This window comes from Clinocottus analis, unplaced genomic scaffold, assembly GCF_023055335.1.
Source record: "Clinocottus analis isolate CAN_PGR_092001 unplaced genomic scaffold, fCliAna1.0.p SCAF_7, whole genome shotgun sequence".
Classification (NCBI taxonomy): domain Eukaryota; kingdom Metazoa; phylum Chordata; class Actinopteri; order Perciformes; family Cottidae; genus Clinocottus; species Clinocottus analis.
The window spans coordinates 789,437-802,500 of NW_027176229.1; the positions used below are offsets into that span (position 1 = coordinate 789,437).

Genomic DNA, 13,064 nt, shown 5'->3' on the forward strand with positions numbered 1-13,064 from the left:
TCACGTGATGCCATTTTGCCCAAAAAGGCGCTTACTTTGGGAAAGAGACAAAGCAGTTCTGTTGTAAATCAACTAACCAGCAAAGTCTGAGTAGCCCTTAAACATTAAGTCTTAGTAGTAGCATGGAGTTGGATGGAGAGCAAAGTGAGAAAGGCTTTACCCTCAATGGGGAAATTACAGGATTACAGCAGCATTGATCACAAGTAATTAAAGATAAAAATCAAGTAATATAAAACAGTAATAAAACAAAATTAAAAAACAGACAGTAAGAAGAAAATAAAATATACAGATGGAACAAAAATGTGTATAAAAGTACTTAAATGTAATGTAACAACATTATTACAGTACAGGCATGTGTGTGCATCATGTGGGGCAACTTGCTGTCTAAAGTTGCTGTTGACTTTACTGTCAACAGTGACTGTTGACAGTAAAGTGTTGATCGTTACTGTTCACTCCCTGGTCTCAAGTCCCTCCCATCTAATGCTTATAAGAACCAAACACCTCGATTATTCATTAACTTACTGACTTACAAGCCTGCTGGAATTCATTTCATGCTTCTGTGCGACTGGACAGTTGTGGGGAAGCGAATGACGCCGCGGCTCCGCGGCGTGGAAACGGATAATCGTGTGCAGCTCTTCGAACTCGAGTTTTGGACTTCATTTCCGCACCTCCCGTATTTACATACTTTATCTTGCACCGCCACGCGGCGGACGCTCAAGGGCACGCTCAGTCAGGTGGAGGCCCGGAGCTCGGCCACCGCTGCCAGGAGCGCGGCTAAATGATGAGGCCTGAGTGGAGCGGCATTAGGGCCGATAACCAAGCATCCAATAAATTATGTGTTATGCGGCACAAGGGTGCCATCACCAATACCACCACCACCTAGAAGGAACGATCCCACACAGCTTCCTGCAATTACGCGCCTGTATCAGACCATGAAAGCTTTTTACATTTGCTGCTCTGAACGGCGGCTTAGAGTCTGAAAAGAGACGTGCTCTCCGGGAAAATGTACTTTATGGCCATTTTAGATGTTATTTTTTGTGATACTCAGGCTTGTAAAACTCCTCATGCGGGGTATACAGCTCAGTGGGCACTTCCAGTAGTTATTCCATGGGGAGAAAACAAAAAAAGCAGACCACTGAACCAAATTAAACAGATATCTACCGTTGAGACTGTTTTTCAAAGCACTCTGCAAGCACACCACCCATTGGGTTTTGACCGCCTAGAAAGAGAACTTCTGCTCTGAATGGCAAATGGAAGGAAAAAAAAGCCCGTATGTTCGCCTCGATCGAGAGGTCTAATCCCAGATGTTGACTCTTCACATCTCGGGCTTGTCAACACACACATTTCTAATAAAAGGTTGGAGGTTTTTTATTTGTGTCTTTACAAGTTACATCTAAAACAGGGCCAGATTTTTGCTGTGTAATAAGACAAAATATTGCTTGATATTGGTAATATTGACACGTATTTACTCATTTCAGAGAGGTGTGGTGGAAAGACCCCATTCGTTATAAGCTGGTTTTTATTTTTACATCGAAAACAAAAACTGGCTCTCGACTTCAGGTATTTCAGTCTTTGGATCGTTGCAAGAATAACTTCAAAGCTTCAAAACATCCCATCAGACACTTCTACCCTTTAGTTTACAGATTGAACATTTTCTTTGTGTAAATGCCTGCAGTTTTTTATGTTTTATTTATCTTATGTTGCAAAAACAATAGCAGTGTAAGGCTGAAAGGAACAAAAACTGTGTAGATTCTTTTTTGAAATGTTATGATGCCAATTCAATACAGACATGACAATACATCGAGAAATGTCTGGAGAAAACAATCCAATGCATCAACAACACCCATTATTACTGCACAGCACAATAAACAACAATAGCGTCATTTCTTCTTTTGTTGGTCTTTGTAAAGAAAGAATTTTCAAGTAATTTTCTTACATTTTGTTCCGCTAAGTTATGTCGAAGGGGAATGAAAACATATAAGAATATTCTTCTTTTTGACTTACAAAAATAAGGGTAAAAATGAAATCTAATAGTGTTTGTTAGGTGAGAAGAATCAGAGTCCTCCAACAATCAGACCATCAGTGTGAGTAGAGCTAAGTGACCACGCTCCAGAGTCATTTTGTTATTTATTCTTTTGTGTATGTGTGGCCACCTTGCCTTTGATGCAATGACTGACTCTGTGCTGAATGATGGAAACCCGTCCAGCAAATCCATTGAAAACTGTTGGGAGTGGAGCCAAAGTAGAAACGTCTGCATGTCGTCAATTCGTCCACCGAAAATGAACACAGCCTGCCGTCGGGAGTTAATTACGCTCACAAATACTGATTAGAGCATCCTGGACCAAGCATTGATCTAACTGTGCAGGGCAAAAAGACATCGATCGGGTGGTTTTAGCCCCAAATATTGATTAGACCTCGTCTTGGATGATGAGGATGAGATAAATTAACACCGAATTTCCGCTTAACAAGTGCCGATACCTTTAACTCTCAATACAGCGCCGTTAAATAACCAGTACGTAGACAATAACAATATGACGCTATGCAGGTTTTTGTGTGTGTAAAAAGTAACTTTAATCGTTTCACAACACTACAGAGAGACGACAGACACGTGTAGGAATGAAATTAAATTTGCTCACGCTCAAACCCGACCAGTGAAAACACAGACTGCTCGATGCCGTTTGCGTCGCTGCTACCAGGCGCTGAAGTCCCCGAAGCTGCTCTTGCCTTTGGACTTCTTGGGCGCCGCGCCGCTAGTGGACGGCCCGCTTTCGTCTTCAGCGACTGGACGCTTTCTATAGAAAAAAAAAAGAAAAAGTAGAGGAATATCAATTTCAATTTCTTTTGTATAGCCCAAAATCACAAATACAAGACTCGCCTTGGAGGGCTTTACAATCTGTACACATGACATCCCTGTGCCAGGACCTCACATCAGATCAGGAACAACTCCCCAAATAAAGTTAGTAAAAACTCTTTAACAGGGAAGAAACCTTCAGGAGAGCAACAGAGGAGGATCCTCTCCAGGATGGACAGAAGCAACAGATGTCATGTGACCAGAATGAACAGCGTAACAGAGTCACATCACATGAATATGACAATGATAGATGATTCATGATATATGAATATCAGAGAGCACTTTAAAAAAAGAACTATAATAAATGCACATATGAAACAAACTGTCTTCCTACATGCCACTATTACAGTTAACCGTCAGACGGACTGTTATTTAGGAACATTAATACAGACATGCTCTGCATGAACCTAAATATGTAAACATGTTGACAGGAGGATAAGATGAGCAATAAAACGCCATCAAAGAGAGAAAAGAGCATAATTTCCTCTTCAAGCACACTTTTCAGTTCAGCTGATGCACTTTCATTTTGCATAATGACATGTCATTTCAATATTGTACCAATGCTTCAGGGTTTGTGGAAAGTGTCTTAGATGTAACGTCTGTATTTATCTTTTCCCCTTACTGAAGAAATTCTACTTAAGTCAATAAATAAAACCCTTTAGGGGATTTAATGGGGCAAAGAGACTTGGTCTCAAGGTTTCAATCTCTGTATCATATTTTTCTGAGATTATTTTAAACAGTAAACTTCAAGTGAAAGTGCAAGTTGTTCTGAATATTATGGCAACATTGCCCAAAGTAAGATGTTAGATAGCAACTAAAAGAAACTAACACATGAAATATGTTGCAATAACCAATAAAAGCAACACAATATACCTGAACCCAGTGAAAATGGTCGGGATAATAAACCTAAATGATCCCTGTGGGAAAGATGGGTAATCTTCTACATAATTGGAAACTTTGCACATTATGTTTCTGCTCGTTCTGTGTCGCTTCATAACAGAGTCTTATCTTCTATTCCCTACGATCTTGTTGGATGAGACGCGCACACGGAGGCTTGGTTAACTCAGTCTTTTATCCAAATTCTGCCTGGAAAGTGGAAGAAATATTCTTCCGTTTTGTACTTTGGCATTTAGCACACGACACAGCGACGCCTACTACAGCAGAAGCAGAGTGTAGTTTGGTAAATCACTATGCATGCACTGTGTGTGTGTGTGTGTGTGTGTGTGTGTGTGTGTGTGTGTGTGTGTGTGTGTGTGTGTGTGTGTGTGTGTGTGTGTGTGTGTGTGTGTCCTTACTTTGTGGCAGGGTTGATGTATTTCCCCACACCCGCTTTGAAGGTTTTTGGTGCCTGCTCCTCCTTATCCTTCTGCTGAGCGATGCTGGTCTGTTGCTTCTCCTCCTCCTCCTTCTGCAGATCATTTTCTCGCTCCGCCGCGATCTGAAAAACACGAGTCACATAAGTCCCAAACAACTCTAGGCCAGCTCAGCGGACCTCTTGCTCCAGGTGGATTGTTGGATGGTGGATTTGTAGATGGTCAGCCAAATGTCTCTCTCACTGTCAGACTTCGCCTATGGATGGTAAAGTGACTGTAGGCTCAGATTTTCTATTTCTATAAGTTTCATCCAATCAGATGTCTCTACGGGAGCAAAGCAGTTTATGCTTTTGCAGATTAAAGTACACGGGGAGCGGACGTTGTGGTTGATTGTCACAGACTATAAACAAAGGCCCTGTGTTCCCCCACGGTTCAGCAACAAGATAACATGTACCGAGACAGAAACAATAGCTGTACAATACAATTTGTACTCAGATAGGTCTTTAATATTTCTTACTTTATACCACTGCTGTGGGCAACGTTTGAAAATCAATATATTCATGAAGGAAATATTGGAACTATTTGCTTTGATTGTATTTTATCTGGAGGCAGATTTGTAATCTCCTTGTTCTTTCTGTACTTTGATGTTTGACCTTCACAGAAACTACTTCAGATGTGCTGCTGTGCAGAGACACAACAATGAAGTGTGTCGCTGTGCAAATGCTTCACACACGAGGAGCCGTCGTATCTTAAAGTCAGTATTGAACATGCGTGCAGACAGACAGAGCGATACAGACCTGAGCGTCAGCTTCTTCGTACGGGTCCACGAACACGGTTGCGGTTATAATCTTGATCTCCGACTGTCAAACAGACGAACCACTCAAATTAGATCTACCACCACGTGTCCTTGTGCTGGTTACTATTACATCATCTGTAATACAAATATGATTCTCCGACACATCACATACATACATCTAGAAATAAAAAACTTACAGGTTGAATACATTCATTTTTGGGCTTTACAAACTGTTGCTTTTGTCACAAGTACCTTTACACAAAATGTGAATATTACACAATCAAATAGCAATGCAACTTTTTCCTAAAGAATTGAAGCCTAATCATTTGGACCCCGGGTTGAAAAACAGAATAGCCAAAGAAATAAACACAATAAAAGACACTCCAAAGTCTGAAAGAAAAGTATGGAAAAGCAAGACTTTTAGAAATATCTATTATGGCGTCACCATGTTGTGCAGGTTGGTAATAAAAAAACATTCGATACGGAGATACAGAGTTGAAAGAGGAGCATGTTCAGAGTTTAATAGAGGTATTATGGCCAGACTGTGCCAATCTCAGTCCACAGAATATGTAAAAAATAAAATAAAAATGGGAAAACGAAGGTAACTCGGAGATCTTAAAGGAGGGATGGTTCAGGTTTTGTGATTTTTTAATGGGGAACATTTGACGGAGGGACCAAATAGATATTTTTTTTTGTATTACCCAAAAGCAGAACACTTTTTATAGGACAGGATTCAACATGCTGGAGACTGTGTGGGAGCAAGGATGCCAATCACTGGCATGTATTTTAAGAATGTTCATTAATAAGACAGATCAGAGATGCACAACACATTGGAAGCTGTATTTAATACGGAAAAACACCAGAGCAGCATTTTTCTTTAGGGAAAGTGGACTTTAGTGAAGGGCACTTTGACAAATGTTTATTTGGAGTTCTTCTGAAAATCAAATTTTATTTTATAGATTGTTTTTATAGCTTATTTGAACTTATTTAGAATAATGACAACACTTTGCAAAATGAGACGTAATTTACCCGATGAAAACCACGTGAGGTGATATTCATACACTCGAGCGTTTCAGAGTCAAATCTGGACTCCTACCTTTGGTTTGTCTGATTTGGGATCACTCTCCACGTTCTCCATGGCTGTGAGGGTCTCAAACCCACCAACAATCCTGCAAAAAGAGAAAAACACAAAATACTACATGACAAATCCTTCAAACCTCAACGTAAGTGCAAATGAGACCTGAGCACCATCCACACACACACACACACACACACACACACCACCACCCTCCCACCCCGCTGGATTTTCTACAACGAAAATAAAACACAAGTCAGCAGCATATTCTTCATAACAAAATATAGAATAGAAAGAAAAGAAAAGAAACATGCACTTTATTCATCTCCTTGGGAAAATTCTTCTCTGCATTTAACCCATGGAGGAGCCCTCCTCGGTTAAGGAGCAGTGGGCTGCCCTGTGAGGCGCCCGGGGAGCCAACCAGGGGTTAGATGTCGTGCTCAGGGACACTTCGACATGTAAATTGTGGGGGGACTGGGGATCAAACCGGCTACCTTGTGGAAACGAGACGACCACTCATCCCCCTGAGCTACAGCCGCCCCAAGTATATAGTAAATGTAACCAGCAGAGACACAAATTGTCAATTCAGCCATTTTTCTATTTAAATGACGCATTGCATGTACAGACTAATAAGTATCAAACCAAGTTCCTGTTACACTGTCCATCCTGCCGATGTGCCCTTGAGCCAGACAACAAATCTCTCTCACTTTCTCTCCACATGGTACGCTTTAGGGCGGAGCTTACTGCTGCAGGAGGCGTTGACAAAAAACTGCGATCAAGTCGGACAGTTTTCAGGTGCCTTCAAAGTATTAACAGGAAGTTACGAAATAAAATACTTCCTGTTAGTTCCGATCTGTAGTCAACTTGTAGTTTACAGATCACGTTTAGATTAATTCATATGTGATTATAAATATATATTCATGTAGAAATGTGTGTGTCGCTGCATCCTTTGTTGTTTTTATGTCTGCCTGTGAAATACATTACTACTGGTTTTGATGTGTGTTGTATAAATACGATTTTGTATTATAAACCACACAAAATATGTTTTTAGATTAAACCTGAGACGAATAGTCAACAATCGTTAAGTATTACAACTACACATAAAATAAGAAGAACACGTGGTTGCTGTCAGATCTAAAAGCCAATCAGCTCTTTTATGTGACGAGAGCCAGGCGTTTCCCATCATGCACTGGGCCAGGTAGGCAGTGGAGAGCTGCTGCAGCGCCTGCCTATGAAATCGACGGCCGCTTTGCTCTCGTGAGAGTATCGTTGACCACGTGTGCATGACGTCAGAGCAAGGCGGGAGCAAGTCGGACACAAATCTAACCAGCATGCATTGCGCGTCGATCGGCGACGATCGATTCTGCACAGAACTGGCTCATCTCGAACAAGCCTACTTTCTTTCACTGGTTGCAAAAACCCAAGATGGCGACGATCAAATTGCTGAAGTCAAGGCTTCAAAACGGCGGTCCACAAACCAATGGGACGACAACGTCCACTTCTTGTATACGTGTATTGAGGCTACAGTTGCGGGGAGATTACCAAAAAAATCTACGAAGTTGGTACATGAATATCTTATTCCTCTGCACCACAGAGAGTTGTACTGAGTGACATAATACTTCATTACCATAAATACACACACAATTTGTTTCAGTCAAACCTACACCGAGTGTGTGCTGCTGCCAGAAATACTCACTGGAGCACCGCCCTTTATGAATCAACTTGTGAAAGAAGAACCACAAACCCGCCATTTCCTCCTGTTTGAACACCGTTTTTACACAAACCTGCGTTCCACCTTCTCAACCTGTAACGTTTTATAGTTTTCACATTTTAAATTCTATCGTTCAACAGCAAGGGGAGGAGGAGCAGGGGGGTGCATGCATGCAGACGTCATTATATCCATCAGATGACAGTAACCAGGAGTTGCTGCAAAAAGCAAAATGTTTATAGTCTTTGTTATCGGCACACTGGCCTCACGGTGTAAACACAGCACATGGGAACAACCACTGGAGATATAGAGTCTGTCGAATGGCGAGGGCCAAGAGGCAAATCCGTTAGCGACTCCCCTGCCGCGGAGCACTTTAGAGAAGTTGCTCTTCTTACTGCCGGGTCTTTATCCCGCTGCTCCTGGAGCGAGAAGACACACAAACTGTACACCCACCAGCGAGCAGCGGGTTCTCAAGGCCAGGAAGCTTTCACATGTTCAGTTGAACAGAGGCGCTCCCCCACACTCGATGAGTCACTGACTTTTGTAATATCGGACCAAACTATGAGGGTTCAGGGCATGAGATGGGTGTCAATGTGTCCGGCGGTAGATGTTACGCAATACCGCTTCAACTGCTGCAGCTAGTCCTGCGCAAGACATTGTGATTATTTATCCAGGTGCCTCGCCAGGTTGTTAAGTTGTAAATACAGAGCAGGAGGAGGATGTATCCTAACCAACCGAAGGCCAGGGAGAACTCAAGCATTAGATTACCAAGCGTTTGCACACTGAAGGGGGTTTAGTATGCCGGCAAAATCCTGTCATAAAGAGAGGGCGCATTAATTGGCCTTAAATTTGCTTCAAAACAGTCAGTTTTTGTCTCAAAAAGGCTCATCTTCAGCCGCTTTCTCATTCACTTTAACACTGAAGTGATCTGGAGATCGTTCCGAGCAGCTTCTAGATCGGTCAAATGATCAGTATTTCCACAAAAAGCTTTAAAAAATTGCATTTCAGAAGAACCTTTTCTCTGTAGAAAATTCCACAAACATTATGTATAGACCAGGTAAAGTGCACAGACACCGTCAGGCCCATTAAATGTGCAAAGACTAGCGTCTAGAAACAATAACAAGATGGACGTGGGGGTATGAAGCAGGAGTTGTTTACGTGTGGCGACCACGTAAAGAACCCGTCAGCTAAAAGCCATCTGAATATTTTTAGACAGCAGCCAGAAAAGACAAGCATTTAAGATCATGGATCATGCAGCACACACACAGACACAGAGACACACACACACACATGACAAAGGGGACAAAAAAGATAAAGAAGAGAAAAAAGCACAGCTACAAAAGAACATGTGGCAATGACCTCATCGTTTGTTCATGGCCCTTTGTGTCTGTCAGGATTGTCACCTTTCAAAATCACCTGCCTCGTTAAAGAGATTAATAAACAGTCAAAAAAGAAAAGAAAAGAAAGTTTACCTTCCAAATATGGTGTGCTTCCTGTCGAGGTAGGTGCACGACCGGAACGTGATGAAGCTGAGAGAAAACGGAAACAAAGACATTAGTATATAAAATATTAAAAAACTTTAAGGTTCAATAAATGAATATGTAAAAGGTTATTGTAAAGAAACAAGAACTCTAAAAGGCGAGCTTTGCCTTTACAGTACAGTCTGTTTACACAGCTGCTTTAGTTGTACTATATACACAGGATAAGTACAAACAGCTCATTTACAGGTTATTCTCACAAGAACCACAAGCAAACATTTTAAAGCAGCTTTTGTTGACGACTATGTCAAGAAATACCGTCACGTAAATGCTAAAGCTGCGAGGAACTTTTATTTTGTGTCGCTTTTGGCGGCCCCTGTGGACAAAAGCAGGAGTGTTTCCGAACACCAGGTAAGAAAACCTCTCATTTAACTGCAGCAAGGGTCCGCCAGTCTGGGTCAAGGACGAGTATTTAGAAGAACTTCAGACCATCATCTCGCTGCAGGTCTATACTTTATCAAACCCTCCAAATAAAATAAATAGATGCATTTAAAAACACTTATTAATACAACGCAGTCTACACAATTAAACATGTCTTACTCGCCTGTGGGGCCTCGGCTAATTAAAAAATAAAATAAAATGCTGACTGGAACAGAAACAATAGTTTAATGTTTAGGCTACAAAACAAAAATAAAAAAAGTCTTACAACTGGGACTTGTTGGTGTTTGGACCCGAGTTTGCCATGCTGAGAACCCCCCGACCGGTGTGAGACAGGTTGGGCTTAAACTCATCCCTGAAAGGTTTCCCCCAGAAGGACTCCCCTCCTGGGAAAAGAGGAAAGTGGGTGAGGAAGGAGGGAAAGACACAAAAGGAGACAGAGACACAACAAGTGGGTTTCAGCACTTGACTCGCGGTTGAAGGCGAGATGAGTCTGCATAGATGACGCTCAAATAATTGCGACCATTAACGACCATTTTGCACGGAAGATATTTTGCAGGGAAGACATTTTGACGTGCGATATGCAGGACGACCACAGGACCGAATCAGAAACATTAACGATGGCTGCGTTCCATCGTGGTGTGCAGGTGAGAGGGATCTGGTAACACGCACAGTGAAATGGAACAGAGCCGTCATAACGTTTGAAATAATACAAATATATCCATACATAATACTCACATTTCATTAGATGTACAACACTATGATCAATAGCACAACATATTTGTTTAAATAGTGGGTTTTATTATGTATTCAGTGTGTATACAGACTATTTTAATTCAAATAAAAATGACTGTCTTTTGGTACTACACTATAAAGCTGGAACATGTATTCCTTTATTCATCAAATATTTCATTTAGTCATTGAAGCCGTTTTTAAAGTAAAGTTAAAGATTATTTTCTAAATGACCTCATCTCGTGAAAGTGCCCGGAAGATGTGCAAATGAGTCGTATTTACACAATGTCAAGCCCTAAAAACTCTCACACTCAACAGGTGACGTCAGAGTCCCGAGGGTTCAGGGTTTCAGGCCCGAGGGGAGACATCGAGATCTGAGCCAGCGTCTTTAAATCTATTTATTTTGTGTAGCCCAAAATTTACAAATCTGCCTCAGAGAGCCTCATTAAATTGCTTCCAATGAGGAGAGGGTGCTTTAAACTGAAAATCTCTGAACTTTGTAAGAAAAGTGGCAGCGACATCACTGTAGAGAAAAATGAAAGAGAAGCTTGTTTTTGGTCAAATATAGCTGGCAAGTAAAAATATTAATAATTCAGACGGATCGTTCCTCCTTGCTGTAACGTTACAGTCGAGTAAAACAAAAAGATGGCAGCCAGCGTAGATAATAAAAAGTACGAGAGGCTAATGGGATGCTAATCTATCGTACGTCGGTGGTGACGACCACTTGCCACTTGTATTTTCAAACATATACTTGTTTTAAAGTATTGTTATTCGTTTGTTATTTACCATAATTATCCATTAGTGCACTATTTTTGTTGTTTTTAATCTATTTCTATTGTTTTATTCTATATTTTTGATTATTGTTATGCATCTTTCACCGAGTCAAATTCCTCCTCGTTCAACCTACATGGCAATAAACACTTCTGATTATCAAGAAATTGTTGTCAGAGAAAACTGTCACAAAAAGCACTCTGACCTTTTCAGACAAAGAGACGCGACGTGGACGCGTCAACACACACGAGCTGATGTAAACAATGCAGGTTTCAGGCTTTGCAAATGTTTAATGCGGACCCACACGTATTTGACATGGCCTCAAGGATGCACCGTGTTGGTTTAGAGAAGAAACGTTCACAAGGGCAAAAACATCCTGGTTAACACCTCTGCCCTTAGGCGGAACTGATTTTGCATCGCTGGTAGGAGAAGGACATTTTCTTAATTAAAAAAAAACAACAAAAAAGGAAAAAACCAAACAAAAAACAAGTACACTTTGGGGGAGCAAAACCGAAAGAGATTGAGTTCATGTAGCTTTTCATTTTCCGCCCCAATGCACGTCATTAAAATGTTTTATTGCGTTTTAAACCCAATAAAATGTATAAAGTTTGGAGAAAAACGACACATACTTTCGGCTCCAGCGTTAGCGATAAAAATCAAAACGCCGCACAGAAATAAAGCGATTTTCACCAGAACCGTTTGCCCTTGAACAGGGAGCCATGTTGGGAGCCCTCAGCTGTGAATCATTAATTCAGAGCGACTCCCATCATTAAGAATCATCGTGACGGGCATACAGGAAGACGCGCCGCAGGAGCTTATTGGCTCCCAACAGGGCGAGAGGATTTGTCGGCCCCGAGGTGTGGCTCACCGTCCTGCCAGCTGCTGTACGTCGCACAGAACGGTGTGTGCGTGAGTGTGCAAATGCAAAAGAAAGAAAAAAAGTACAGTATTTGCCGTGTGCGTGTGAAGCCAATCGAGGCCTTCAGACGCTTTGTGCAGCCGTCAACTTTCCTTGGCGACATTTTTGCATAATTGATCAACTCGCCTGACATTTTCGAGAACGGCTGGATCATAAATGACGGGCAGAACGAAAGAGGAGGATGGGGAGGGAACTTAATTCTCACCAAAGAGTTAACCAATAATATCAAGATGCATTCACTCTGTGAAAAAAAAAAATATATAAAACAAATCCCGTCGAATGACAAGGGTAGGAACTTGAACCAAGACTATTAAAATATATTCTCCTGACTGACAGCTGCATTATTTGGTCATTTCACGTGAGCTCATATTTTTTGAATGCGCCTCTGCGATTTCATTTACAATTCAATGTCCCTGCTCTCCAAAGCATCTGCTCCGGCAAGGTTTTAAATTAAAATTAGGCTCCGAGAGAATTTTTAGAGGAAAGTGTCAAAGCTATAGCGAGCAGTCTGCCGGATGTAAGAGAGGGATTCACTCAGGCTGTAAGGGCAATATGCCAAGGAATTTCTTGACACATGAATCTCATAAATTGAAGTGCTAAGGTATTCTATCGTGACTCAATGTCTTATTTTGCTGTTTCTTATTCCCTGCAAAAACAAATGACATGCTCTTTTTCTTCTCCCCCTCCAGTGTTCCTGCATCGTGTATTCATGACTATATGCGAGCAGACAAATTACCTCTTCAAAAAGCAGGATATCAAAAGATAAAGATTACATTTGTCAGCCCTGCTTTGTTCTGCTCAAATGGAGTAAATAAAACATACAGAATGAAAATGAAATGAGGGGAAAAAAATTCAACAAAATGCTACGACCATTTTTTATAATGACCATCAAAACGTGTTTTGATAAAGATAATTCTCATTGTCCTTGTACATTTTTTCCTTTCTTTTTTTACATGCTAGTTGATGCTATGAGCAGATAATCA

General features: G+C 41.2%; 1 protein-coding gene across 1 annotated transcript in view; it reads right to left on the bottom strand.

The window, feature by feature from the left end:
* Positions 1–1,406: 1,406 nt before the first annotated feature.
* Positions 1,407–13,064, bottom strand: part of ppil2 (peptidylprolyl isomerase (cyclophilin)-like 2) — a 30,405-nt gene continuing 18,747 nt past the window's right edge. The window contains exons 15-20 of the mRNA XM_068566823.1: positions 9,928–10,045; positions 9,216–9,272; positions 6,057–6,129; positions 4,962–5,024; positions 4,147–4,289; positions 1,407–2,792 (exon numbers count right to left, since the gene is read on the bottom strand). Coding sequence (XP_068422924.1) covers positions 2,690–2,792; positions 4,147–4,289; positions 4,962–5,024; positions 6,057–6,129; positions 9,216–9,272; positions 9,928–10,045 — 557 coding nt within the window. The 3' untranslated portion in view covers positions 1,407–2,689. The remainder of the gene's footprint in view (positions 2,793–4,146; positions 4,290–4,961; positions 5,025–6,056; positions 6,130–9,215; positions 9,273–9,927; positions 10,046–13,064) is intronic.